At 44.0% G+C, this 26,136-nt stretch overlaps 2 protein-coding genes and 21 non-coding genes across 23 annotated transcripts; 12 read left to right on the plus strand and 11 right to left on the minus strand.

Annotated features, from left to right (window-relative positions):
• Nucleotides 1–685: 685 nt before the first annotated feature.
• Nucleotides 686–756, plus strand: trnag-gcc (transfer RNA glycine (anticodon GCC)). The gene has a single exon. It is a non-coding gene; the product is annotated as a tRNA-Gly (tRNA).
• A 200-nt stretch (nucleotides 757–956) lies between these two features.
• Nucleotides 957–1,029, plus strand: trnam-cau (transfer RNA methionine (anticodon CAU)). The gene has a single exon. It is a non-coding gene; the product is annotated as a tRNA-Met (tRNA).
• Nucleotides 1,030–1,242: 213 nt separating this feature from the next.
• On the minus strand, nucleotides 1,243–1,325 carry trnal-aag (transfer RNA leucine (anticodon AAG)). Its single transcript has one exon. It is a non-coding gene; the product is annotated as a tRNA-Leu (tRNA).
• Nucleotides 1,326–1,773: 448 nt separating this feature from the next.
• On the minus strand, nucleotides 1,774–1,884 carry trnay-gua (transfer RNA tyrosine (anticodon GUA)). The gene is made up of 2 exons: nucleotides 1,848–1,884; nucleotides 1,774–1,809 (listed from the first exon to the last, which is right to left on the minus strand). It is a non-coding gene; the product is annotated as a tRNA-Tyr (tRNA).
• Nucleotides 1,885–3,891: 2,007 nt separating this feature from the next.
• Nucleotides 3,892–3,962, plus strand: trnag-gcc (transfer RNA glycine (anticodon GCC)). The gene has a single exon. It is a non-coding gene; the product is annotated as a tRNA-Gly (tRNA).
• A 200-nt stretch (nucleotides 3,963–4,162) lies between these two features.
• Nucleotides 4,163–4,235, plus strand: trnam-cau (transfer RNA methionine (anticodon CAU)). The gene has a single exon. It is a non-coding gene; the product is annotated as a tRNA-Met (tRNA).
• A 213-nt stretch (nucleotides 4,236–4,448) lies between these two features.
• trnal-aag (transfer RNA leucine (anticodon AAG)) lies at nucleotides 4,449–4,531 on the minus strand. Its single transcript has one exon. It is a non-coding gene; the product is annotated as a tRNA-Leu (tRNA).
• A 1,407-nt stretch (nucleotides 4,532–5,938) lies between these two features.
• Nucleotides 5,939–10,955, minus strand: LOC131960799 (uncharacterized). Its single transcript, XM_059326070.1, has 9 exons — nucleotides 10,627–10,955; nucleotides 10,199–10,526; nucleotides 9,267–10,071; nucleotides 8,896–9,105; nucleotides 8,496–8,776; nucleotides 8,328–8,393; nucleotides 8,087–8,245; nucleotides 7,828–7,980; nucleotides 5,939–7,423 (listed from the first exon to the last, which is right to left on the minus strand). Exons 1-9 carry the CDS (start codon nucleotides 10,869–10,871, stop codon nucleotides 6,383–6,385), a joined length of 3,288 nt encoding a protein of 1,095 aa, XP_059182053.1. The 5' UTR covers nucleotides 10,872–10,955; the 3' UTR covers nucleotides 5,939–6,382.
• Nucleotides 10,956–11,056: 101 nt separating this feature from the next.
• Nucleotides 11,057–13,476, minus strand: LOC131960960 (uncharacterized). Its single transcript, XM_059326225.1, has 6 exons — nucleotides 12,244–13,476; nucleotides 12,057–12,143; nucleotides 11,844–11,969; nucleotides 11,658–11,738; nucleotides 11,273–11,440; nucleotides 11,057–11,165 (listed from the first exon to the last, which is right to left on the minus strand). Exons 1-6 carry the CDS (start codon nucleotides 12,391–12,393, stop codon nucleotides 11,067–11,069), a joined length of 711 nt encoding a protein of 236 aa, XP_059182208.1. The 5' UTR covers nucleotides 12,394–13,476; the 3' UTR covers nucleotides 11,057–11,066.
• A 2,067-nt stretch (nucleotides 13,477–15,543) lies between these two features.
• On the plus strand, nucleotides 15,544–15,614 carry trnag-gcc (transfer RNA glycine (anticodon GCC)). Its single transcript has one exon. It is a non-coding gene; the product is annotated as a tRNA-Gly (tRNA).
• Nucleotides 15,615–15,814: 200 nt separating this feature from the next.
• Nucleotides 15,815–15,887, plus strand: trnam-cau (transfer RNA methionine (anticodon CAU)). The gene has a single exon. It is a non-coding gene; the product is annotated as a tRNA-Met (tRNA).
• Nucleotides 15,888–16,100: 213 nt separating this feature from the next.
• trnal-aag (transfer RNA leucine (anticodon AAG)) lies at nucleotides 16,101–16,183 on the minus strand. The gene has a single exon. It is a non-coding gene; the product is annotated as a tRNA-Leu (tRNA).
• Nucleotides 16,184–16,631: 448 nt separating this feature from the next.
• On the minus strand, nucleotides 16,632–16,736 carry trnay-gua (transfer RNA tyrosine (anticodon GUA)). Its single transcript has 2 exons — nucleotides 16,700–16,736; nucleotides 16,632–16,667 (listed from the first exon to the last, which is right to left on the minus strand). It is a non-coding gene; the product is annotated as a tRNA-Tyr (tRNA).
• Nucleotides 16,737–18,738: 2,002 nt separating this feature from the next.
• On the plus strand, nucleotides 18,739–18,809 carry trnag-gcc (transfer RNA glycine (anticodon GCC)). Its single transcript has one exon. It is a non-coding gene; the product is annotated as a tRNA-Gly (tRNA).
• A 200-nt stretch (nucleotides 18,810–19,009) lies between these two features.
• trnam-cau (transfer RNA methionine (anticodon CAU)) lies at nucleotides 19,010–19,082 on the plus strand. Its single transcript has one exon. It is a non-coding gene; the product is annotated as a tRNA-Met (tRNA).
• A 213-nt stretch (nucleotides 19,083–19,295) lies between these two features.
• On the minus strand, nucleotides 19,296–19,378 carry trnal-aag (transfer RNA leucine (anticodon AAG)). The gene has a single exon. It is a non-coding gene; the product is annotated as a tRNA-Leu (tRNA).
• A 445-nt stretch (nucleotides 19,379–19,823) lies between these two features.
• Nucleotides 19,824–19,928, minus strand: trnay-gua (transfer RNA tyrosine (anticodon GUA)). Its single transcript has 2 exons — nucleotides 19,892–19,928; nucleotides 19,824–19,859 (listed from the first exon to the last, which is right to left on the minus strand). It is a non-coding gene; the product is annotated as a tRNA-Tyr (tRNA).
• A 2,003-nt stretch (nucleotides 19,929–21,931) lies between these two features.
• Nucleotides 21,932–22,002, plus strand: trnag-gcc (transfer RNA glycine (anticodon GCC)). Its single transcript has one exon. It is a non-coding gene; the product is annotated as a tRNA-Gly (tRNA).
• A 200-nt stretch (nucleotides 22,003–22,202) lies between these two features.
• On the plus strand, nucleotides 22,203–22,275 carry trnam-cau (transfer RNA methionine (anticodon CAU)). The gene has a single exon. It is a non-coding gene; the product is annotated as a tRNA-Met (tRNA).
• A 2,242-nt stretch (nucleotides 22,276–24,517) lies between these two features.
• trnag-gcc (transfer RNA glycine (anticodon GCC)) lies at nucleotides 24,518–24,588 on the plus strand. The gene has a single exon. It is a non-coding gene; the product is annotated as a tRNA-Gly (tRNA).
• Nucleotides 24,589–24,788: 200 nt separating this feature from the next.
• Nucleotides 24,789–24,861, plus strand: trnam-cau (transfer RNA methionine (anticodon CAU)). The gene has a single exon. It is a non-coding gene; the product is annotated as a tRNA-Met (tRNA).
• Nucleotides 24,862–25,074: 213 nt separating this feature from the next.
• Nucleotides 25,075–25,157, minus strand: trnal-aag (transfer RNA leucine (anticodon AAG)). Its single transcript has one exon. It is a non-coding gene; the product is annotated as a tRNA-Leu (tRNA).
• Nucleotides 25,158–25,605: 448 nt separating this feature from the next.
• On the minus strand, nucleotides 25,606–25,710 carry trnay-gua (transfer RNA tyrosine (anticodon GUA)). The gene is made up of 2 exons: nucleotides 25,674–25,710; nucleotides 25,606–25,641 (listed from the first exon to the last, which is right to left on the minus strand). It is a non-coding gene; the product is annotated as a tRNA-Tyr (tRNA).
• Nucleotides 25,711–26,136: the final 426 nt, after the last annotated feature.

The raw sequence follows: 26,136 nt of genomic DNA on the forward strand, positions 1-26,136 counted from the left end.
TCTTTGTTGCTCTTGGTTGGGAAGTACAGTACAGAATGTGCACTTGTATGTATGGCCAACGCAGTGCCTCACTCGATGACACTGCATTGCGGGTAAAGTTGAGCATTGATCTGTCATGCTGCGTCATATGTCATGATGAGCACTGTTGACTTGAACTGCAGCAACATGAGATCAAATCTCAGGGAAGCTCAATTTATGAAGAGCCCTCACTGGTGTCTGAACAACTATGCATAGTACAGTCGTGCACGCTATGCCATTTGCAGCTAGCTATGGAGGAATACGATTCAAGTCATTTTCATTGGGTTGGATTTGTAACTATTTAAAAAGTTCCATTCATATTTTGTGGTATTTCTACAATAATCCTGCTTCCTCTGACATGTGGGAACTTTGTTTCATCCACCAGCAGGGAGCCACGGCAACTGGCACAAATGACGTCGATTGTAAACACCCTGTCCCTTGTTAAAATAAAGCAAGCAGCTCCTGTCAATTTTGGATTCCCTCAAACTCGGGCCGCGGCGGTGAGAACGCCGAATCCTAGCCACTAGACCATCGGGGAGTCACTCAATAGCAAGAGTCAATAGCAAGCTGCTAACGGTCGTGGTGATGCATTTGCAGTATGCTAGTGTTGGGGGTTTACTGTAATTTGGGACACCTGGGTGTACTAGGACTTTCACTTGCCATGAGAGCATTGGTGGTTCAGTGGTAGAATTCTCGCCTGCCACGCGGGAGACCCGGGTCCGATTCCCGGCCAATGCAAAAGATCGTCAATCTTGTTTATAATCAGTGGTTACACAAGTACCAGAATGCAATGAGCCATTAATTGGGTTTTGCCTAGTGAATAGGATACATGAATGGGCCATGTGGCTGCTGGTTGTTGTTTGAAGCTTCAGCACTCCCTTTTGTTCATGTTCATCAACACATCTCCGTTTGACCAATGCAGTCTCACTTCCTTTTGAGCCTCGTTGGCGCAGTAGGCAGCGCGTCAGTCTCATAATCTGAAGGTCGTGAGTTCAAGCCTCACACGGGGCATGAGCTTTTTTCCCTTTGTGTGTGCGATAAGTCCATTTTCAGTCAAACACTCAACTGTTTGACAGGGTGCTCTTATCCTGGGAGCCTGGTTTCCTGTCTCCTCCTTCTAGTAAATAGAGACTTGAAAAGCTGCCCGTTGTTTGGGATAACCATACAGATAATTAAATTCTAAATATAATGAAACAGCCAAGAGTTCCAGTGAAAAACAAAGGCTGTCAGAAGTGGGATTCAAACCCACGCCTCCCGTGGAGACTGCGACCTTAACGCAACGCCTTGGACCGCTCGGCCTTCCTGACTGAAAACAGCCCATATTTCTTAAAAATTTTGAAAAAACATCATAATATAGCGTAGTGTCACTGTTAACTAAGTAGTTCTCATCATGGATGGATTACAAAGACAGACAGAGTGACACAAAACAATAACAAAAAGAGGCGAAAAGGCATTAAACACCCATATAGCCACACGAAAAAACAACTATATAAAGACCAAAACAATTACAAAGTGAAACAACAAAACTACAAAAGACGCAAATCAACAACAAATTGAGGCCAGCAGGCAATATACTATAAACTCTGTGAGGTGGTGGGTCGCTTTTCATGCCTTTGCCGAGGGAGCTACTGTTTCAAGCTGAAGCAAGTTGAGCTAGCAACAGGATATACTGTATTAGGAATGCACAGTTAGTTTGGTCTTCTCTATTTTAATCTACTATTTGTTGAACAGTCAGTATGTACGTTTAAAAGCCACTCCTTCGAGCCGGATTTGAACCAGCGACCTAAGGATTTCCATGATTAACACTACGTGCGGTTTTCCCTCTACCTCTACAGTCCTCCGCTCTACCAACTGAGCTATCGAAGGGGGACGAGGGGGGACCAGCCACTAGCAGGAACATTTTTACCAGGGGAAACCCAGGTCCGATTCCCGGCCAATGCCAAAGATCATCAATGTGGTTTATAATCAGTGGTTACACAACTCCCAGAGTGCAATGGACCTTTAATTGGGTTTTGCCTAGTGAATAGGATACATGAATGGGCCATTGGGCTGCTGGTTGTTGTTTGAAGCTTCAGCTCTCACTTTTGTTGTGTTGATCAATTAAGTGTTGCTGCATTTTGTGCCTCGTTTGTGCAGTAGGCAGTGCTTCAGTCTCATAATCTGAAGGTTGGGAGTTTAAGCCTGACATGGATCCTGGGCTTTTTTCCCTTTGTGTGTGGGATAAGTCAATTTTCAGTCAAACACTCAACTGTTTGACAGGGTGCTCTTATCCTGAGAGCCTGGTTTCCTGTCTCCTTCTTGTAGTAAATACATGAAAAGAACATCAGAAGATGCTTCAGTTGGTGAGATGTGAAACGTCAGACACCACACCACACCACACCACACCAAAGGACCATGTCAGATCTATTGGACCTTTGCGCTTGGTTGTGATTTGGGAGACCTTGGTGTACTAGGACTTTTTACTGTCATGTCAGCATTGGTGGTTCAGTGGTAGAATTCTCGCCGCAGACACGGGTTCCATTCCCGGCCAATGCAACAGATCTTCATTGTTGTTTGAAATCAGTCATGGCACAACTACCAGAGTACAATGGGCCTTTAATGGGGTTATTCCTGGTCAACATATCTCCCTTACACCAATGACGTGTAGCTGCATTTTGTGCCTTGTTGGTGCATAGGTTTAGGTGCATCAGTTTCTGAAGGTCGTGGTCCATCCCACTGGTTTCACAGACTTGCAAAAGATTTTGTGGAGATTGTTCCATTCACAGTCCTTGTGGCTCTAATGCATCACTGTTCTAGAATGTTATGTCACAGGCTGCAGTTGCTGAAAACACACCCAGACACATCGTAAGAGGTGAAAGGCAGTGGGGCTGGACAGTTTCTCTTTATTGATAACCAAGTCCTACAAGGATAAGGAGACAAGCTGTATAATGGGACAAGAGTTAACATTAGGAAGGTCCAAATCACTGGCAAGGTTTCCAAGGTAAGTATATTTTCCTAAATTGCTTTAAGAAGGAATATTTGTAAATAGTGTGAACTAATCCATACTTGAAAAGAAATGTAACCAAGTTTCTTGTGTTTGGCTAGTGTTTGGAGAGAACATCTTTTATTTCTCTGCAGTTTTCTTTTTGAGATTGGTGTTTAATGCATACACATGTATATTTACATGATTCTTGTCAAGGTTATCATCTTCTTTGTTGCTCTTGGTTGGGAAGTACAGTACAGAATGTGCACTTGTATGTATGGCCAACGCAGTGCCTCACTCGATGACACTGCATTGCGGGTAAAGTTGAGCATTGATCTGTCATGCTGCGTCATATGTCATGATGAGCACTGTTGACTTGAACTGCAGCAACATGAGATCAAATCTCAGGGAAGCTCAATTTATGAAGAGCCCTCACTGGTGTCTGAACAACTATGCATAGTAATGTCGTGCACGCTATGCCATTTGCAGCTAGCTATGGAGGAATACGATTCAAGTCATTTTCATTGGGTTGGATTTGTAACTATTTAAAAAGTTCCATTCATATTTTGTGGTATTTCTACAATAATCCTGCTTCCTCTGACATGTGGGAACTTTGTTTCATCCACCAGCAGGGAGCCACGGCAACTGGCACAAATGACGTCGATTGTAAACACCCTGTCCCTTGTTAAAATAAAGCAAGCAGCTCCTGTCAATTTTGGATTCCCTCAAACTCGGGCCGCGGCGGTGAGAACGCCGAATCCTAGCCACTAGACCATCGGGGAGTCACTCAATAGCAAGAGTCAATAGCAAGCTGCTAACGGTCGTGGTGATGCATTTGCAGTATGCTAGTGTTGGGGGTTTACTGTAATTTGGGACACCTGGGTGTACTAGGACTTTCACTTGCCATGAGAGCATTGGTGGTTCAGTGGTAGAATTCTCGCCTGCCACGCGGGAGACCCGGGTCCGATTCCCGGCCAATGCAAAAGATCGTCAATCTTGTTTATAATCAGTGGTTACACAAGTACCAGAATGCAATGAGCCATTAATTGGGTTTTGCCTAGTGAATAGGATACATGAATGGGCCATGTGGCTGCTGGTTGTTGTTTGAAGCTTCAGCACTCCCTTTTGTTCATGTTCATCAACACATCTCCGTTTGACCAATGCAGTCTCACTTCCTTTTGAGCCTCGTTGGCGCAGTAGGCAGTGCGTCAGTCTCATAATCTGAAAGTTGTGAGTTCAAGCCTCACACGGGGCATGAGCTTTTTTCCCTTTGTGTGTGGGATAAGTCCATTTTCAGTCAAACACTCAACTGTTTGACAGGGTGCTCTTATCCTGGGAGCCTGGTTTCCTGTCTCCTCCTTCTAGTAAATAGAGACTTGAAAAGCTGCCCGTTGTTTGGGATAACCATACAGATAATTAAATTCTAAATATAATGAAACAGCCAAGAGTTCCAGTGAAAAACAAAGGCTGTCAGAAGTGGGATTCAAACCCACGCCTCCCGTGGAGACTGCGACCTTAACGCAACGCCTTGGACCGCTCGGCCTTCCTGACTGAAAACAGCCCATATTTCTTAAAAATTTTGAAAAAACATCATAATATAGCGTAGTGTCACTGTTAACTAAGTAGTTCTCATCATGGATGGATTACAAAGACAGACAGAGTGACACAAAACAACAACAAAAAGAGGCGAACAGGCATTAAACACCCATATAGCCACACGAAAAAACAACTATATAAAGACCAAAACAATTACAAAGTGAAACAACAAAACTACAAAAGATGCAAATCAACAACAAATTGAGGCCAGCAGGCAATATACTATAAACTCTGTGAGGTGGTGGGTCGCTTTTCATGCCTTTGCCGAGGGAGCTACTGTTTCAAGCTGAAGCAAGTTGAGCTAGCAACAGGATATACTGTATTAGGAATGCGCAGTCAGTTTGGTCTTCTCTATTTTAATCTACAATTTGTTGAACAGTCAGTATGTATGTTTAAAAGCCACTCCTTCGAGCCGGATTTGAACCAGCGACCTAAGGATTTCCATGATTAACACTACGTGCGGTTTTCCCTCTACAGTCCTCCGCTCTACCAACTCCGCTAAAGCTGGGGAACAATAGTCTGGATGAGGGGGGGAAGAAGAAGGAAAGGGGGAAAGAAGGGGGAAGGAGAAAAAGGAAGGAAAAGAGAGGAAAAAGAGAGGAAAAAGAGAAAAAATGGAAGGAATCTGTAGCTATTTGTGTCTCTGCTGTCCATCACAAGTAAAAGCACACATATTCTGGGCTATTAATTTGAGAAATCTAACCAAACATGACACTTTACTGCAGAATAGCATAGGAGGCTCTTGATCAAAAGGTCGCCGGTTCGATTCCACCCTTCCACCAATTCGATTCGATTCCACCATTCCACCAAAAAGAGAAAAAATGGAAGGACCCTGTAGCTATTTGTGTCTCTGCTGTCCATCACAAGTAAAAGCACACATATTCTGGGCTATTAATTTGAGAAATCTAACCAAACATGACACTTTACTGCAGAATAGCATAGGAGGCTCTTGATCAAAAGGTCGCCGGTTCGATTCCACCCTTCCACCAATTCGATTCGATTCCACCATTCCACCAAAAAGAGAAAAAATGGAAGGACCCTGTAGCTATTTGTGTCTCTGCTGTCCATCACAAGTAAAAGCACACATATTCTGGGCTATTAATTTGAGAAATCTAACCAAACATGACACTTTACTGCAGAATAGCATAGGAGGCTCTTGATCAAAAGGTCGCCGGTTCGATTCCACCATTGGAACATGAGGCCTGTAAGACAAACTACTACCAAGTGATATCAAATGTAACTAAATGTACTTTTATTCTCATTTTTACATTTCTGAATGAAGTACTGCAACAATGTAATCATCTTCTATGAATGAGTTTGCATGTTTGCAGAAAAAACGTAAGACACTCACTGAAATGTAACAAATTTATTACAAATTTCACACACACAAAAACACTCACAAACAAACACTTGTGTGAAATTAAACCAGAAAACCTGAAGCAATAAAAACAGAAATAAATTAAACCCACTCCAAATATGGAAAATAATTAAATTTAGGAAATATTAGCACAAGAATAACAATTTAAAATAGAATAAAATAAATGATAAATACCAAAATAAAATAAAAGCAATAAATAAATAAATACAGAAAAAATTTAAAGTAAGGAAAATTTAGAACAAGAAACAATTTAAAATAGAATTAAAAAAGATAACCAAAACAACATAAGTAAAATAAATACAATAAATAAACAAAAGTAGAAAATAAAGTTAAGTTAAAGTTAAAGTTAAAAAAATAGAACAGCAGTAAATTAAGACATTTTTCTTCTTTTAAAACTATTTACATTATATACATATTGACAAAGAATGTCACTCCTTTTTTTTTTCCTCCCTCTTTCTCCTCATCTCCTCCATCCAAACTCCCAGTGGCATACTGTTGTTTTGGGGACAGTATATATGCCCATAATACTGCCCATGACCGGTCTCCTTGTTGCGCGGCAGGTGGCACTGACGGCATTTGTTTTGGTCGACCGTGCGGGTGTAGGCTCTCCGGGTCGGCGGTGGTGAGGGCAGCGGGCCAGAGGGCACAATCTGTCTGCTTCCAGTGGGGGTAGCAAACACAACTCGCACAATGACAGGGCTGGGGTTTGGAAGCACAGGAGCTGGAGGTGATGGCTGGCTGAACAACTGCCTCTGAGCTGCTGACTTCCGCTTATCCACTGCCTGTCCAACCGTACTCTGGGGCAAGTTGTACTGATGTTGGGGACCAGGCCGTGGTGGTACAGCAGGAGGGCGGACCTGAACAAGCGGAAGAGGCCTCGCAGCAACGGGGACAGAGTCAGGCAGGTTGACCCCTTGCAGCAGAATGCTACTGTCCTGCCTCTTCAGCCTCTTATTGTGCCACTGGGTTAGAGTTGTTTGGTTAATATCAAACAACTGCAGAGTCGTGCTCCCCATCACTGTGGCATTCCCCAGGACCAACTGCCTGATCTTACTGTAGTCAGTCAAAATCAGAGTCCATCTTGTCAAGCTGTAAGTGCCCTGTTTTTGGGGGCTCTTGTGAATGTTGCACAGCTTGACACAGATGGACTCTACAAGACGACTACAGTCTGGCCACTGGGCAGGAGATCCTGAGGATCCCAAAACACAGCGTGTTGTGCTCTCCACGCCAGGTGTAAATTCAGGTCTCTTTTTAGAGCACCTGAAGCGTCCTGTTATAAGGCGCACCTGGTGACGTGCAGCATATGCCACCCGCTGCTGGTCATATGGCAGGAGGTTCTGCCACAGCCCTACGATGGTACTGGCCTGCTGATTGGTAATTGTCTGACCAGTAACAGTCCTCAGGCCCACCAGGTACTCAGCCAGGCCATCCACTCTGTCCATCCCTGGGATGCCACGCGCATCAACAGCCTGGAAAAGGTGTAGGAGCATACATCAAAATTAAAACACAATAACACAACAAAAAAAATACAGCTGTCACAGTCACAAAACACCAACTACTGTAGGATGTTCTTCTTATCAGACATATGGATATAGATGAGTATTTTGCTTTACAGGTTTTGACTGCATCTGGTGTCTTCCTCAGAAGTGTCACCTGATGTTGCTGTGATCTGTCACACCAGCTGATGTTACACAGAAAATCAGCTGAGAAGACACCTCACAACATCAGGATATTCTTCTGAGGAAGACGCCAATTGCAGTCAAAATATGTCAAGGTGATACAAAATCACACGTCCATATCCATATGTCTGATTAGAAGAACATTGGTGATTATCAAATGAAGTCATAATGAACTTAACTGAACTAGGACTTACCGCCTGTTGCACAGGTGCTGCTGGGGCCAGGGTAGGTGCCCCAGAGGGACCAACAGTTGATGTGGAGAGAGTGGCTGGTAGGATGTTGAGGGGGCAGGCAGAGGCTGTGGTGGAGGTGACATATACTGATCCAGAGGACAGGGTGTGTTCAATCTGTTAAATGTAATAAGACAATTATTAATACGTATCAAAGATATTTAATACATTGACAAGCAGGACATTAAGACCACTGACACCTTTTTGATACAAAAAGACTAACCAGCTGTTTCTCAGGGACTGCTGGGGTGGCAGTGGCCATTCTTGACCCAGCTGTGGCTGCAGCTGCAGCAGTGGAGGCAGTCATTGTGAAGGTGGTGGAGAGTGGAAGGGCAGAGGCTGCACTCGTGGCACTGGCTGACTGGTCAGAGGACAGATGAGCCTGAAAAAAATAAAAATAAAATAAAATAATACATCATATTACAAGTGCAACAGATGATATGTCACATAATAAGAATACTTACCAGTTGTGACAGTTCAGCAGGGATAGGAAGGGCTGACTGAACAGAATGTGTGGACTCACGCACAGGCTGTAAAATGTTATACAAGAAGGTGATTATAAAAATGCATTAAATTGGACTTCATCTTTGTGCATAATTACTTCATTAGCATCATAATTATATAATTATTACCAGTTGTTGCTCAGGTGCTGTGGAAACAGCAGGACCGGGAGAGGGCTGGAGAGAGGTGGGAGTTGGAGTGGGAGCTGAGGCGGTGGTGACAGGGGCAGGATCAGACAGGTCCAGCAGCTCTACAGTGGGGTCTAACCCACTTTCTTCAAAACCCTCATCTTCCAGCTCCTCCTCAGTGCCTACATCTTCAAGCAGTGCCTCAGTTTCCTCCGAGTCAGGATGTACATCCTGCAAGGCCTTTCCCGTCTGGCTGTACAAGTAGTCGATGCCAAGAAGCTCACCTGGGACAGGTGGGAGAACAATAGAGGGTGGAAAATTCACTTTCAGAGTGCAATAAAAAGATTACATGGTATAGTGAATATAGCAAATAGCTTCATCAGGATGAAAAACTTATAGTCACCAGTGTAAACAGCAGGTGGCTGAAAAGACGGGACATGGTGCCTTCCAAAGACCTTGACACTGAGGGTGTTGACACAGTGAACAAGGTCTCCAGAATAACTCAGCAGGGAGGAAGGCTTGACTGCTAGAGATGCAGCTTCTCGGTCCTGGTTCCACCTGTTCAGTCCTTCCAAGAGGTACAGTTGGAAATTCAGACTGTTGGCACTCGTTCCTTAAGATAGTAGAAAGGTAAACACAATGATGCATTTATTTGTTGTGTTTGGTCATCTGTAAATTATTAATTGTGCCACTGTTTCCAGGATAATGGTACATGACAAACAACAGTATTGCGATGTTACAGAATCTTTCTGATGAATAGTTATTCATACTGACCTGGAATGAACCTGTTTACATGCAGGTGAAAGGACTCCAACGATGTGGACCCTCTGGCACACCTGTAGGTTGGCAGAACAATGCCTGCCTTGGTGGTGGTGCCTGTCTGGGTGTAAAGAAGCACACCTGGTTCATCCTGGATGCACTTAACGTGCCTCTGTTGGACTTTCCAGATGTGCTGCATCCTTTCTTGGTCCAAAAGAGGAACACCAAGAAAATCCCTGCCCTTTGCCCCCATCAGTTCATTGAGCAGCTGCTCAATCATGGCAACTGTCTGCCGCTCTCCTCTTGTCTGCCTCCGGCAGTGCAGTGCCAGCTCGTCTTTGGTGATGTTCTGATCGACGAGAGCATCAGTGATGCCAGGGACACCTTCCTGTCTCAGCTGCTCCCGCTTGGCCTGACGCAGCAAGGCAACATCTCCTCTGTCCCACTCAAAGATGCAGCTTGACAACTTTGCCATGAAGACAGGGTACAGAGGATGAGCATCCTTTGTGCACCCAGATGCCAGCCGCCGCATGAAATGGTAGATGTCCAGCTTGACTATCAAGTCTGGCCACCCACCAAATCTCTCCTTGAGCTTTGTCTGCCCTCTGCCCTCCCGACAACAGTCACAGTCGACGTAAAGCAGCTGAGGTGGAGCCACACTGGCATTACTGTACCTAGACATGAGGCCAGCTGCCATTCCGTCCAGGGCAGGACCCTCCTGAGCAGACAGGACACTGATGAGGATTTGCCCTCTCTCATTGCTTACAGATGTAAGCCACAAGGCTGTCCCCTTAGCAGTGCCTGAGAGCTTCTTGGTGATCTGCAATGGCACAGAAAACAAAGTGAATTAAATTTAATAAATTGTTAAATCTGTATCTGAGCACCAGGGTAATAATTACGTATATTTACATGCATTTACTGTACTTTACGGCATTAAAAATACTTACCTTTTTTGTGGAGTCCATTTTTAGGATGCTGCCAAAGGTGGACGTTATGCTGGCTTTGATGTGGTCCAGCCTGCTCAAAATGTCACGCCCATAAACAGCCAGCATCCATCTGTGTGATGGAACATCCACAGGCTCAGGAGGATCCTGGAATCTGATAGGGATAAGGCTTGGCCTGGCAGCAAAGTCAGAGCACGCTCCAAAGTACCGGCAGAGACGCTTTAGCCATTCCTCACTGTGGTTCTCCTTCAGCTGTCTTGCCAAGCGGGTGGGACTGTTTCCAAGTGCCCTCTCCCTCAGGAAACGGATCACCCGCACATCACAAGCAAATCTGTATAAAACAAAGGGAAAGAGAGACCGAATGAGACAAACATTAAAGCCTTCTAAATTCTTGATAACAAACTAAGGCAAATTGATCTATGTGTACTTACTTTCGAGTCAGAATCAATCTGAACTCCAGCCTGTGAGCCAAGTCCAGCTGGTCCAAGATTGTCTTGCTGGAGGAAAGATATGTTGTCTTGCAACCAGCTGAACTGCACCAGAGAGTCTCCGTGATCATAAGGTAATACCTGTCCACATCCAGAATATGGCGGGCTCTCTTGTGAGCTCCATAGCTTGTGAGCTGTGTACCACAAGCAGGACAGGACAGCTTGACCTTCCACAGGTGGTATGGCATCCATAAAAGAAGCCGGTGTTGGAAAAAGCGCTCAGGAGCGGGGACCTGATGGTATATGAGGGATGGCTCTGGTGGATCATACCACAGTTTCAGGTCTGTGCGCAGACGCTGGTTTTTCCACAGGGCTGCTGAAATCCACTTCTGGTCTTGAGGCGGTATGGTCTTCAGCAGCTTTGTGGGCAGCCAGGCAGTGTCTTAAACAGGTGGGATCCCCACATTCTTAGGCAATGGCGAGGTGAGAGGAGCAGAGGGGGTTCCAGAGGAGACACAGGAGGAGGTGGCAGATAGCACTTCCTATTTTATGACAAATAAAATAAAATACGGTAAGTTAAATAAATAGATATGATAACAATCTACTCAAGAACAGTTCCTGATTCAAGTGTAGTAGAATATCTTCTTACAGCTGTAGCAGTGGAGGGCAGAATGGAAGACGCTGGGCTTGATACAGGAACAGGAGAGGGAGGAAGAGACAGAGGAGAAACGATCTGCAGAAACGTCTTGGGACTGCGGTCAGGTGGTGACACTCTGCTTTTTGTGGGGCTTATGATGGGGCTGGATACATCAGCGGTCTGAGGGAATAAAGTCACAGTTCACAATATAGGATAACCATATATGCTAATGAATGAATGAATCATTATTGGCATAGCAGTCAATAAATCAAATCAATTCAACATGGAATGAATGCATGAAAGTCCCACTATAGTTACTGCTACATGAAAACAATAACAGTGTACCAGTATATTTTTTTAATCAAAGTCAATCTATGTATCATTCTCTTTACATTACCTTAGGTGAATGCTTCCGAGCCAAACTTAAGTTTGGCTTTAACATGGCACCATGAGAGCCACCAAACCGTGGCTTTGTAAACTGCCAAAAAGAAGAAATTAACCTTAAGTGGAGCCCAGTACATTTTAATATAGTTGAATATATGAATAATATAAATATTAGCATAAGTAAATCCTCATTACTCACTGATGACAAAGTCAAAATCCGCTTTTGAGGCATCTGCCCAGGTTTTACGGCAGCTGACGAGGAACACGCAGATGAGGAGCCTGGTTGAGGTGTCCCCAAAGAGGACACAGGGACAGAGCTGGAAGGCTAGAGGTTCGCAGACAAGAGAGTGAAATTGTAATAATTCAGAATGCAACACCAACACCTCGTAATCTTATGAGAGACCTCTGGTACCTTGTTTGTATGGAAACCGCAGTTACAGGCCCGAGTCCCTCCAAACAGAGACGCCTGTCCCCTCTGCTGCATCGGACATTTCTCAATCTGTAATATTGACAGTGAAGCATAAGAATGTGTCTCCTTTTAATATGACATAGCTTTGTGTTTTATGATAGTGCACACACATCACTTTGTCCAAGTTTACCTTCTGATACAGATCATGCCACTTTTTCTGGCGTGGTGCCGGCCTGTTTCCTGCCTCAGAGGGCCAGACCCCCGAGGCAGCGAACCTACGCAGGCGGGACATCCACTCGTCATCGCCCATAGATCTGTGCTTCTTAGGTTTGGAAGCCATCTGTCATCAATTGAGAAAGAAACATGGAGTTCATACCAAACCTACTAAGGTTTATAATAATTCAGTTCATGACACAATATAACCAAATCAATGTGCACAGTTATGTACACTATTATATTGCACTATTATAAGAACACCTGCATACAAAGAAGCAAATTCTAACACATTTCAGCTCAGTGTATAATGAAGTAGTATGCTATAAGTGCTTGTTACATACAGTCACACACAGTTTATTATCAATTAGTCTAACATATTCAAGTTAAGCCTTGTGTCACAACAGGTGCAACACCCGAATACAATACAAATCTCTTTGATAATATATACTGAATATGCTCTAACATTATACTGATGTTATACTGTAACGTTACTGTTGAGAATGAATGGAGGTACCGGAGGATAGTAACGTTATGATCATATATTTTTCTCGGAGAAAAACCAAATGTGCACAATCATCTGAACTCCTTATGTTGTTATTACTAGCGCAAAAAAAGAGGATTTTGCATGGAGGTATGAAAAGCTACATTTAAAACTAATATAACGTTAGCTTATGACGAGCGTAACGCGATACTACATGAAAGCAATGTTACCTTTATCAATGGACACTGTGATCGTATGCAGTGCTAGTGAACCATATTGATATGAACATGTAGAAGCAATGTCAAACTGTAAATTATAGACGAAACACCTTTCAAAATCTAACCGTCGATGACGGCGACGTGAAAATCGTTTCTCTGTATATTCGTTGTTCTCTGTAATAAATATTTAATACCTATCGGGCTAGCTAGGTGTCTTAACACAATAATTAAACAGTATCTTACTTGTTTTGTGGTTGAGGATGAAGTTGAACTCTTCTCGACGTCTTTTGATTGAAAATTTGAACCGGCCGGTCTCTCTCTCGGAAAAAAAGAGAAAAAACGGACGTTCTGCGGACTTTCTGCGGCGGCGCGCTAACCCAATTCTGGAAAAGGGGCATCGTGATTGGCTGTCAGCAAAGATGCAAATAGCGAGCCCAGATTGGTCGGCCGTTCAAATTTTGCAGAGGGGCCGCAACGATTGGCCGAGAGCAAAGATGCAGAAAGATGCAAATGGAGCAACGTGATTGGAGGAGATTATACAGACTCTCGCCCTCCCGCTACCGCTATCGAAGGGGGACAGGGGGGACCAGCCACTAGCAGGAACATTTTTACCAGGGGAAACCCAGGTCCGATTCCCGGCCAATGCCAAAGATCATCAATGTGGTTTATAATCAGTGGTTACACAACTCCCAGAGTGCAATGGACCTTTAATTGGGTTTTGCCTAGTGAATAGGATACATGAATGGGCCATTGGGCTGCTGGTTGTTGTTTGAAGCTTCAGCTCTCACTTTTGTTTGTGTTGATCAATTAAGTGTTGCTGCATTTTGTGCCTCGTTTGTGCAGTAGGCAGTGCTTCAGTCTCATAATCTGAAGGTTGGGAGTTTAAGCCTGACATGGATCCTGGGCTTTTTTCCCTTTGTGTGTGGGATAAGTCAATTTTCAGTCAAACACTCAACTGTTTGACAGGGTGCTCTTATCCTGAGAGCCTGGTTTCCTGTCTCCTTCTTGTAGTAAATACATGAAAAGAACATCAGAAGATGCTTCAGTTAGTGAGATGTGAAACGTCAGACACCACACCACACCACACCAAAGGACCATGTCAGATCTATTGGACCTTTGCGCTTGGTTGTGATTTGGGAGACCTTGGTGTACTAGGACTTTTTACTGTCATGTCAGTATTGGTGGTTCAGTGGTAGAATTCTCGCCGCAGACACGGGTTCCATTCCCGGCCAATGCAACAGATCTTCATTGTTGTTTGAAATCAGTCATGGCACAACTACCAGAGTACAATGGGCCTTTAATGGGGTTATTCCTGGTCAACATATCTCCCTTACACCAATGACGTGTAGCTGCATTTTGTGCCTTGTTGGTGCATAGGTTTAGGTGCATCAGTTTCTGAAGGTCGTGGTCCATCCCACTGGTTTCACAGACTTGCAAAAGATTTTGTGGAGATTGTTCCATTCACAGTCCTTGTGGCTCTAATGCATCACTGTTCTAGAATGTTATGTCACAGGCTGCAGTTGCTGAAAACACACCCAGACACATCGTAAGAGGTGAAAGGCAGTGGGGCTGGACAGTTTCTCTTTATTGATAACCAAGTCCTACAAGGATAAGGAGACAAGCTGTATAATGGGACAAGAGTTAACATTAGGAAGGTCCAAATCACTGGCAAGGTTTCCAAGGTAAGTATATTTTCCTAAATTGCTTTAAGAAGGAATATTTGTAAATAGTGTGAACTAATCCATACTTGAAAAGAAATGTAACCAAGTTTCTTGTGTTTGGCTAGTGTTTGGAGAGAACATCTTTTATTTCTCTGCAGTTTTCTTTTTGAGATTGGTGTTTAATGCATACACATGTATATTTACATGATTCTTGTCAAGGTTATCATCTTCTTTGTTGCTCTTGGTTCGGAAGTACAGTACAGAATGTGCACTTGTATTTATGGCCAACGCAGTGCCTCACTCGATGACACTGCATTGCGGGTAAAGTTGAGCATTGATCTGTCATGCTGCGTCATATGTCATGATGAGCACTGTTGACTTGAACTGCAGCAACATGAGATCAAATCTCAGGGAAGCTCAATTTATGAAGAGCCCTCACTGGTGTCTGAACAACTATGCATAGTACAGTCGTGCACGCTATGCCATTTGCAGCTAGCTATGGAGGAATACGATTCAAGTCATTTTCATTGGGTTGGATTTGTAACTATTTAAAAAGTTCCATTCATATTTTGTGGTATTTCTACAATAATCCTGCTTCCTCTGACATGTGGGAACTTTGTTTCATCCACCAGCAGGGAGCCACGGCAACTGGCACAAATGACGTCGATTGTAAACACCCTGTCCCTTGTTAAAATAAAGCAAGCAGCTCCTGTCAATTTTGGATTCCCTCAAACTCGGGCCGCGGCGGTGAGAACGCCGAATCCTAGCCACTAGACCATCGGGGAGTCACTCAATAGCAAGAGTCAATAGCAAGCTGCTAACGGTCGTGGTGATGCATTTGCAGTATGCTAGTGTTGGGGGTTTACTGTAATTTGGGACACCTGGGTGTACTAGGACTTTCACTTGCCATGAGAGCATTGGTGGTTCAGTGGTAGAATTCTCGCCTGCCACGCGGGAGACCCGGGTCCGATTCCCGGCCAATGCAAAAGATCGTCAATCTTGTTTATAATCAGTGGTTACACAAGTACCAGAATGCAATGAGCCATTAATTGGGTTTTGCCTAGTGAATAGGATACATGAATGGGCCATGTGGCTGCTGGTTGTTGTTTGAAGCTTCAGCACTCCCTTTTGTTCATGTTCATCAACACATCTCCCTTTGACCAATGCAGTCTCACTTCCTTTTGTGCCTCGTTGGCGCAGTAGGCAGCGCGTCAGTCTCATAATCTGAAGGTCGTGAGTTCAAGCCTCACACGGGGCATGAGCTTTTTTCCCTTTGTGTGTGGGATAAGTCCATTTTCAGTCAAACACTCAACTGTTTGACAGGGTGCTCTTATCCTGGGAGCCTGGTTTCCTGTCTCCTCCTTCTAGTAAATAGAGACTTGAAAAGCTGCCCGTTGTTTGGGATAACCATACAGATAATTAAATTCTAAATATAATGAAACAGCCAAGAGTTCCAGTGAAAAACAAAGGCTGTCAGAAGTGGGATTCAAACCCACGCCTCCCGTGGAGACTGCGACCTTAACGCAACGCCTTGGACCGCTCGGCCTTCCTGACTGAAAACAGCCCATATTTCTTAAAAATTTTGAAAAAACATCATAATATAGCGTAGTGTCACTGTTAACTAAGTAGTTCTCATCATGGATGGATTACAAAGACAGACAGAGTGACACAAAACAACAACAAAAAGAGGCGAACAGGCATTAAACACCCATATAGCCACACGAAAAAACAACTATATAAAGACCAAAACAATTACAAAGTGAAACAACAAAACTACAAAAGATGCAAATCAACAACAAATTGAGGCCAGCAGGCAATATACTATAAACTCTGTGAGGTGGTGGGTCGCTTTTCATGCCTTTGCCGAGGGAGCTACTGTTTCAAGCTGAAGCAAGTTGAGCTAGCAACAGGATATACTGTATTAGGAATGCGCAGTCAGTTTGGTCTTCTCTATTTTAATCTACAATTTGTTGAACAGTCAGTATGTATGTTTAAAAGCCACTCCTTCGAGCCGGATTTGAACCAGCGACCTAAGGATTTCCATGATTAACACTACGTGCGGTTTTCCCTCTACAGTCCTCCGCTCTACCAACTGAGCTATCGAAGGGGGACAGGGGGGACCAGCCACTAGCAGGAACATTTTTACCAGGGGAAACCCAGGTCCGATTCCCGGCCAATGCCAAAGATCATCAATGTGGTTTATAATCAGTGGTTACACAACTCCCAGAGTGCAATGGACCTTTAATTGGGTTTTGCCTAGTGAATAGGATACATGAATGGGCCATTGGGCTGCTGGTTGTTGTTTGAAGCTTCAGCTCTCACTTTTGTTTGTGTTGATCAATTAAGTGTTGCTGCATTTTGTGCCTCGTTTGTGCAGTAGGCAGTGCTTCAGTCTCATAATCTGAAGGTTGGGAGTTTAAGCCTGACATGGATCCTGGGCTTTTTTCCCTTTGTGTGTGGGATAAGTCAATTTTCAGTCAAACACTCAACTGTTTGACAGGGTGCTCTTATCCTGAGAGCCTGGTTTCCTGTCTCCTTCTTGTAGTAAATACATGAAAAGAACATCAGAAGATGCTTCAGTTAGTGAGATGTGAAACGTCAGACACCACACCACACCACACCAAAGGACCATGTCAGATCTATTGGACCTTTGCGCTTGGTTGTGATTTGGGAGACCTTGGTGTACTAGGACTTTTTACTGTCATGTCAGTATTGGTGGTTCAGTGGTAGAATTCTCGCCGCAGACACGGGTTCCATTCCCGGCCAATGCAACAGATCTTCATTGTTGTTTGAAATCAGTCATGGCACAACTACCAGAGTACAATGGGCCTTTAATGGGGTTATTCCTGGTCAACATATCTCCCTTACACCAATGACGTGTAGCTGCATTTTGTGCCTTGTTGGTGCATAGGTTTAGGTGCATCAGTTTCTGAAGGTCGTGGTCCATCCCACTGGTTTCACAGACTTGCAAAAGATTTTGTGGAGATTGTTCCATTCACAGTCCTTGTGGCTCTAATGCATCACTGTTCTAGAATGTTATGTCACAGGCTGCAGTTGCTGAAAACACACCCAGACACATCGTAAGAGGTGAAAGGCAGTGGGGCTGGACAGTTTCTCTTTATTGATAACCAAGTCCTACAAGGATAAGGAGACAAGCTGTATAATGGGACAAGAGTTAACATTAGGAAGGTCCAAATCACTGGCAAGGTTTCCAAGGTAAGTATATTTTCCTAAATTGCTTTAAGAAGGAATATTTGTAAATAGTGTGAACTAATCCATACTTGAAAAGAAATGTAACCAAGTTTCTTGTGTTTGGCTAGTGTTTGGAGAGAACATCTTTTATTTCTCTGCAGTTTTCTTTTTGAGATTGGTGTTTAATGCATACACATGTATATTTACATGATTCTTGTCAAGGTTATCATCTTCTTTGTTGCTCTTGGTTCGGAAGTACAGTACAGAATGTGCACTTGTATTTATGGCCAACGCAGTGCCTCACTCGATGACACTGCATTGCGGGTAAAGTTGAGCATTGATCTGTCATGCTGCGTCATATGTCATGATGAGCACTGTTGACTTGAACTGCAGCAACATGAGATCAAATCTCAGGGAAGCTCAATTTATGAAGAGCCCTCACTGGTGTCTGAACAACTATGCATAGTACAGTCGTGCACGCTATGCCATTTGCAGCTAGCTATGGAGGAATACGATTCAAGTCATTTTCATTGGGTTGGATTTGTAACTATTTAAAAAGTTCCATTCATATTTTGTGGTATTTCTACAATAATCCTGCTTCCTCTGACATGTGGGAACTTTGTTTCATCCACCAGCAGGGAGCCACGGCAACTGGCACAAATGACGTCGATTGTAAACACCCTGTCCCTTGTTAAAATAAAGCAAGCAGCTCCTGTCAATTTTGGATTCCCTCAAACTCGGGCCGCGGCGGTGAGAACGCCGAATCCTAGCCACTAGACCATCGGGGAGTCACTCAATAGCAAGAGTCAATAGCAAGCTGCTAACGGTCGTGGTGATGCATTTGCAGTATGCTAGTGTTGGGGGTTTACTGTAATTTGGGACACCTGGGTGTACTAGGACTTTCACTTGCCATGAGAGCATTGGTGGTTCAGTGGCAGAATTCTCGCCTGCCACGCGGGAGACCCGGGTCCGATTCCCGGCCAATGCAAAAGATCGTCAATCTTGTTTATAATCAGTGGTTACACAAGTACCAGAATGCAATGAGCCATTAATTGGGTTTTGCCTAGTGAATAGGATACATGAATGGGCCATGTGGCTGCTGGTTGTTGTTTGAAGCTTCAGCACTCCCTTTTGTTCATGTTCATCAACACATCTCCGTTTGACCAATGCAGTCTCACTTCCTTTTGAGCCTCGTTGGCGCAGTAGGCAGCGCGTCAGTCTCATAATCTGAAGGTCGTGAGTTCAAGCCTCACACGGGGCATGAGCTTTTTTCCCTTTGTGTGTGGGATAAGTCCATTTTCAGTCAAACACTCAACTGTTTGACAGGGTGCTCTTATCCTGGGAGCCTGGTTTCCTGTCTCCTCCTTCTAGTAAATAGAGACTTGAAAAGCTGCCCGTTGTTTGGGATAACCACACAGATAATTAAATTCTAAATATAATGAAACAGCCAAGAGTTCCAGTGAAAAACAAAGGCTGTCAGAAGTGGGATTCAAACCCACGCCTCCCGTGGAGACTGCGACCTTAACGCAACGCCTTGGACCGCTCGGCCTTCCTGACTGAAAACAGCCCATATTTCTTAAAAATTTTGAAAAAACATCATAATATAGTGTAGTGTCACTGTTAACTAAGTAGTTCTCATCATGGATGGATTACAAAGACAGACAGAGTGACACAAAACAACAACAAAAAGAGGCGAACAGGCATTAAACACCCATATAGCCACACGAAAAAACAACTATATAAAGACCAAAACAATTACAAAGTGAAACAACAAAACTACAAAAGATGCAAATCAACAACAAATTGAGGCCAGCAGGCAATATACTATAAACTCTGTGAGGTGGGTCGCTTTTCATGCCTTTGCCGAGGGAGCTACTGTTTCAAGCTGAAGCAAATTGAGCTAGCAACAGGATATACTGTATTAGGAATGCACAGTTAGTTTGGTCTTCTCTATTTTAATCTACTATTTGTTGAACAGTCAGTATGTACGTTTAAAAGCCACTCCTTCGAGCCGGATTTGAACCAGCGACCTAAGGATTTCCATGATTAACACTACGTGCGGTTTTCCCTCTACAGTCCTCCGCTCTACCAACTGAGCTATCGAAGGGGGACGAGGGGGGACCAGCCACTAGCAGGAACATTTTTACCAGGGGAAACCCAGGTCCGATTCCCGGCCAATGCCAAAGATCATCAATGTGGTTTATAATCAGTGGTTACACAACTCCCAGAGTGCAATGGACCTTTAATTGGGTTTTGCCTAGTGAATAGGATACATGAATGGGCCATTGGGCTGCTGGTTGTTGTTTGAAGCTTCAGCTCTCACTTTTGTTTGTGTTGATCAATTAAGTGTTGCTGCATTTTGTGCCTCGTTTGTGCAGTAGGCAGTGCTTCAGTCTCATAATCTGAAGGTTGGGAGTTTAAGCCTGACATGGATCCTGGGCTTTTTTCCCTTTGTGTGTGGGATAAGTCAATTTTCAGTCAAACACTCAACTGTTTGACAGGGTGCTCTTATCCTGAGAGCCTGGTTTCCTGTCTCCTTCTTGTAGTAAATACATGAAAAGAACATCAGAAGATGCTTCAGTTGGTGAGATGTGAAACGTCAGACACCACACCACACCACACCAAAGGACCATGTCAGATCTATTGGACCTTTGCGCTTGGTTGTGATTTGGGAGACCTTGGTGTACTAGGACTTTTTACTGTCATGTCAGCATTGGTGGTTCAGTGGTAGAATTCTCGCCGCAGACACGGGTTCCATTTCCGGCCAATGCAACACATCTTCATTGTTGTTTGAAATCAGTCATGGCACAACTACCAGAGTACAATGGGCCTTTAATGGGGTTATTCCTGGTCAACATATCTCCCTTACACCAATGACGTGTAGCTGCATTTTGTGCCTTGTTGGTGCATAGGTTTAGGTGCATCAGTTTCTGAAGGTCGTGGTCCATCCCACTGGTTTCACAGACTTGCAAAAGATTTTGTGGAGATTGTTCCATTCACAGTCCTTGTGGCTCTAATGCATCACTGTTCTAGAATGTTATGTCACAGGCTGCAGTTGCTGAAAACACACCCAGACACATCGTAAGAGGTGAAAGGCAGTGGGGCTGGACAGTTTCTCTTTATTGATAACCAAGTCCTACAAGGATAAGGAGACAAGCTGTATAATGGGACAAGAGTTAACATTAGGAAGGTCCAAATCACTGGCAAGGTTTCCAAGGTAAGTATATTTTCCTAAATTGCTTTAAGAAGGAATATTTGTAAATAGTGTGAACTAATCCATACTTGAAAAGAAATGTAACCAAGTTTCTTGTGTTTGGCTAGTGTTTGGAGAGAACATCTTTTATTTCTCTGCAGTTTTCTTTTTGAGATTGGTGTTTAATGCATACACATGTATATTTACATGATTCTTGTCAAGGTTATCATCTTCTTTGTTGCTCTTGGTTGGGAAGTACAGTACAGAATGTGCACTTGTATGTATGGCCAACGCAGTGCCTCACTCGATGACACTGCATTGCGGGTAAAGTTGAGCATTGATCTGTCATGCTGCGTCATATGTCATGATGAGCACTGTTGACTTGAACTGCAGCAACATGAGATCAAATCTCAGGGAAGCTCAATTTATGAAGAGCCCTCACTGGTGTCTGAACAACTATGCATAGTACAGTCGTGCACGCTATGCCATTTGCAGCTAGCTATGGAGGAATACGATTCAAGTCATTTTCATTGGGTTGGATTTGTAACTATTTAAAAAGTTCCATTCATATTTTGTGGTATTTCTACAATAATCCTGCTTCCTCTGACATGTGGGAACTTTGTTTCATCCACCAGCAGGGAGCCACGGCAACTGGCACAAATGACGTCGATTGTAAACACCCTGTCCCTTGTTAAAATAAAGCAAGCAGCTCCTGTCAATTTTGGATTCCCTCAAACTCGGGCCGCGGCGGTGAGAACGCCGAATCCTAGCCACTAGACCATCGGGGAGTCACTCAATAGCAAGAGTCAATAGCAAGCTGCTAACGGTCGTGGTGATGCATTTGCAGTATGCTAGTGTTGGGGGTTTACTGTAATTTGGGACACCTGGGTGTACTAGGACTTTCACTTGCCATGAGAGCATTGGTGGTTCAGTGGTAGAATTCTCGCCTGCCACGCGGGAGACCCGGGTCCGATTCCCGGCCAATGCAAAAGATCGTCAATCTTGTTTATAATCAGTGGTTACACAAGTACCAGAATGCAATGAGCCATTAATTGGGTTTTGCCTAGTGAATAGGATACATGAATGGGCCATGTGGCTGCTGGTTGTTGTTTGAAGCTTCAGCACTCCCTTTTGTTCATGTTCATCAACACATCTCCGTTTGACCAATGCAGTCTCACTTCCTTTTGAGCCTCGTTGGCGCAGTAGGCAGCGCGTCAGTCTCATAATCTGAAGGTCGTGAGTTCAAGCCTCACACGGGGCATGAGCTTTTTTCCCTTTGTGTGTGGGATAAGTCCATTTTCAGTCAAACACTCAACTGTTTGACAGGGTGCTCTTATCCTGGGAGCCTGCTTTCCTGTCTCCTCCTTCTAGTAAATAGAGACTTGAAAAGCTGCCCGTTGTTTGGGATAACCATACAGATAATTAACTTGACTCCATGATTAACACTACGTGCGGTTTTCCCTCTACAGTCCTCCGCTCTACCAACTGAGCTATCGAAGGGGGACGAGGGGGGACCAGCCACTAGCAGGAACATTTTTACCAGGGGAAACCCAGGTCCGATTCCCGGCCAATGCCAAAGATCATCAATGTGGTTTATAATCAGTGGTTACACAACTCCCAGAGTGCAATGGACCTTTAATTGGGTTTTGCCTAGTGAATAGGATACATGAATGGGCCATTGGGCTGCTGGTTGTTGTTTGAAGCTTCAGCTCTCACTTTTGTTTGTGTTGATCAATTAAGTGTTGCTGCATTTTGTGCCTCGTTTGTGCAGTAGGCAGTGCTTCAGTCTCATAATCTGAAGGTTGGGAGTTTAAGCCTGACATGGATCCTGGGCTTTTTTCCCTTTGTGTGTGGGATAAGTCAATTTTCAGTCAAACACTCAACTGTTTGACAGGGTGCTCTTATCCTGAGAGCCTGGTTTCCTGTCTCCTTCTTGTAGTAAATACATGAAAAGAACATCAGAAGATGCTTCAGTTGGTGAGATGTGAAACGTCAGACACCACACCACACCACACCAAAGGACCATGTCAGATCTATTGGACCTTTGCGCTTGGTTGTGATTTGGGAGACCTTGGTGTACTAGGACTTTTTACTGTCATGTCAGCATTGGTGGTTCAGTGGTAGAATTCTCGCCGCAGACACGGGTTCCATTCCCGGCCAATGCAACACATCTTCATTGTTGTTTGAAATCAGTCATGGCACAACTACCAGAGTACAATGGGCCTTTAATGGGGTTATTCCTGGTCAACATATCTCCCTTACACCAATGACGTGTAGCTGCATTTTGTGCCTTGTTGGTGCATAGGTTTAGGTGCATCAGTTTCTGAAGGTCGTGGTCCATCCCACTGGTTTCACAGACTTGCAAAAGATTTTGTGGAGATTGTTCCATTCACAGTCCTTGTGGCTCTAATGCATCACTGTTCTAGAATGTTATGTCACAGGCTGCAGTTGCTGAAAACACACCCAGACACATCGTAAGAGGTGAAAGGCAGTGGGGCTGGACAGTTTCTCTTTATTGATAACCAAGTCCTACAAGGATAAGGAGACAAGCTGTATAATGGGACAAGAGTTAACATTAGGAAGGTCCAAATCACTGGCAAGGTTTCCAAGGTAAGTATATTTTCCTAAATTGCTTTAAGAAGGAATATTTGTAAATAGTGTGAACTAATCCATACTTGAAAAGAAATGTAACCAAGTTTCTTGTGTTTGGCTAGTGTTTGGAGAGAACATCTTTTATTTCTCTGCAGTTTTCTTTTTGAGATTGGTGTTTAATGCATACACATGTATATTTACATGATTCTTGTCAAGGTTATCATCTTCTTTGTTGCTCTTGGTTGGGAAGTACAGTACAGAATGTGCACTTGTATGTATGGCCAACGCAGTGCCTCACTCGATGACACTGCATTGCGGGTAAAGTTGAGCATTGATCTGTCATGCTGCGTCATATGTCATGATGAGCACTGTTGACTTGAACTGCAGCAACATGAGATCAAATCTCAGGGAAGCTCAATTTATGAAGAGCCCTCACTGGTGTCTGAACAACTATGCATAGTACAGTCGTGCACGCTATGCCATTTGCAGCTAGCTATGGAGGAATACGATTCAAGTCATTTTCATTGGGTTGGATTTGTAACTATTTAAAAAGTTCCATTCATATTTTGTGGTATTTCTACAATAATCCTGCTTCCTCTGACATGTGGGAACTTTGTTTCATCCACCAGCAGGGAGCCACGGCAACTGGCACAAATGACGTCGATTGTAAACACCCTGTCCCTTGTTAAAATAAAGCAAGCAGCTCCTGTCAATTTTGGATTCCCTCAAACTCGGGCCGCGGCGGTGAGAACGCCGAATCCTAGCCACTAGACCATCGGGGAGTCACTCAATAGCAAGAGTCAATAGCAAGCTGCTAACGGTCGTGGTGATGCATTTGCAGTATGCTAGTGTTGGGGGTTTACTGTAATTTGGGACACCTGGGTGTACTAGGACTTTCACTTGCCATGAGAGCATTGGTGGTTCAGTGGTAGAATTCTCGCCTGCCACGCGGGAGACCCGGGTCCGATTCCCGGCCAATGCAAAAGATCGTCAATCTTGTTTATAATCAGTGGTTACACAAGTACCAGAATGCAATGAGCCATTAATTGGGTTTTGCCTAGTGAATAGGATACATGAATGGGCCATGTGGCTGCTGGTTGTTGTTTGAAGCTTCAGCACTCCCTTTTGTTCATGTTCATCAACACATCTCCGTTTGACCAATGCAGTCTCACTTCCTTTTGAGCCTCGTTGGCGCAGTAGGCAGCGCGTCAGTCTCATAATCTGAAGGTCGTGAGTTCAAGCCTCACACGGGGCATGAGCTTTTTTCCCTTTGTGTGTGGGATAAGTCCATTTTCAGTCAAACACTCAACTGTTTGACAGGGTGCTCTTATCCTGGGAGCCTGGTTTCCTGTCTCCTCCTTCTAGTAAATAGAGACTTGAAAAGCTGCCCGTTGTTTGGGATAACCATACAGATAATTAAATTCTAAATATAATGAAACAGCCAAGAGTTCCAGTGAAAAACAAAGGCTGTCAGAAGTGGGATTCAAACCCACGCCTCCCGTGGAGACTGCGACCTTAACGCAACGCCTTGGACCGCTCGGCCTTCCTGACTGAAAACAGCCCATATTTCTTAAAAATTTTGAAAAAACATCATAATATAGCGTAGTGTCACTGTTAACTAAGTAGTTCTCATCATGGATGGATTACAAAGACAGACAGAGTGACACAAAACAACAACAAAAAGAGGCGAACAGGCATTAAACACCCATATAGCCACACGAAAAAACAACTATATAAAGACCAAAACAATTACAAAGTGAAACAACAAAACTACAAAAGATGCAAATCAACAACAAATTGAGGCCAGCAGGCAATATACTATAAACTCTGTGAGGTGGTGGGTCGCTTTTCATGCCTTTGCCGAGGGAGCTACTGTTTCAAGCTGAAGCAAGTTGAGCTAGCAACAGGATATACTGTATTAGGAATGCACAGTTAGTTTGGTCTTCTCTATTTTAATCTACTATTTGTTGAACAGTCAGTATGTACGTTTAAAAGCCACTCCTTCGAGCCGGATTTGAACCAGCGACCTAAGGATTTCCATGATTAACACTACGTGCGGTTTTCCCTCTACAGTCCTCCGCTCTACCAACTGAGCTATCGAAGGGGGACGAGGGGGGACCAGCCACTAGCAGGAACATTTTTACCAGGGGAAACCCAGGTCCGATTCCCGGCCAATGCCAAAGATCATCAATGTGGTTTATAATCAGTGGTTACACAACTCCCAGAGTGCAATGGACCTTTAATTGGGTTTTGCCTAGTGAATAGGATACATGAATGGGCCATTGGGCTGCTGGTTGTTGTTTGAAGCTTCAGCTCTCACTTTTGTTTGTGTTGATCAATTAAGTGTTGCTGCATTTTGTGCCTCGTTTGTGCAGTAGGCAGTGCTTCAGTCTCATAATCTGAAGGTTGGGAGTTTAAGCCTGACATGGATCCTGGGCTTTTTTCCCTTTGTGTGTGGGATAAGTCAATTTTCAGTCAAACACTCAACTGTTTGACAGGGTGCTCTTATCCTGAGAGCCTGGTTTCCTGT

This window comes from Centropristis striata, chromosome 22 (genome assembly GCF_030273125.1).
Source record: "Centropristis striata isolate RG_2023a ecotype Rhode Island chromosome 22, C.striata_1.0, whole genome shotgun sequence".
In the NCBI taxonomy this organism is placed as follows: Eukaryota; Metazoa; Chordata; class Actinopteri; order Perciformes; family Serranidae; genus Centropristis; species Centropristis striata.

What these genes read in the sequence shown, in the direction of transcription:
- LOC131960960 (XM_059326225.1), bottom strand. Translation starts at nt 12,393, where the DNA reads ATGGCTTCCAAACCTAAGAAGCACAGATCTATGGGCGATGACGAGTGG. An exon ending in CTCGGAAGCATTCACCTAAG is followed by an intron (nt 11,441 to 11,657) that starts GTAATGTAAAGA and finishes TTATTCCCTCAG; the next exon opens with ACCGCTGATGTATCCAGCCC. An exon ending in TGCCCTCCACTGCTACAGCT is followed by an intron (nt 11,166 to 11,272) that starts GTAAGAAGATAT and finishes GTCATAAAATAG; the next exon opens with GAAGTGCTATCTGCCACCTC.
- LOC131960799 (XM_059326070.1), bottom strand. Translation starts at nt 10,871, where the DNA reads ATGCCATACCACCTGTGGAAGGTCAAGCTGTCCTGTCCTGCTTGTGGT. An exon ending in CAGTCCCTGAGAAACAGCTG is followed by an intron (nt 7,981 to 8,086) that starts GTTAGTCTTTTT and finishes TACATTTAACAG; the next exon opens with ATTGAACACACCCTGTCCTC. An exon ending in CAGCACCTGTGCAACAGGCG is followed by an intron (nt 7,424 to 7,827) that starts GTAAGTCCTAGT and finishes CACCTTTTCCAG; the next exon opens with GCTGTTGATGCGCGTGGCAT.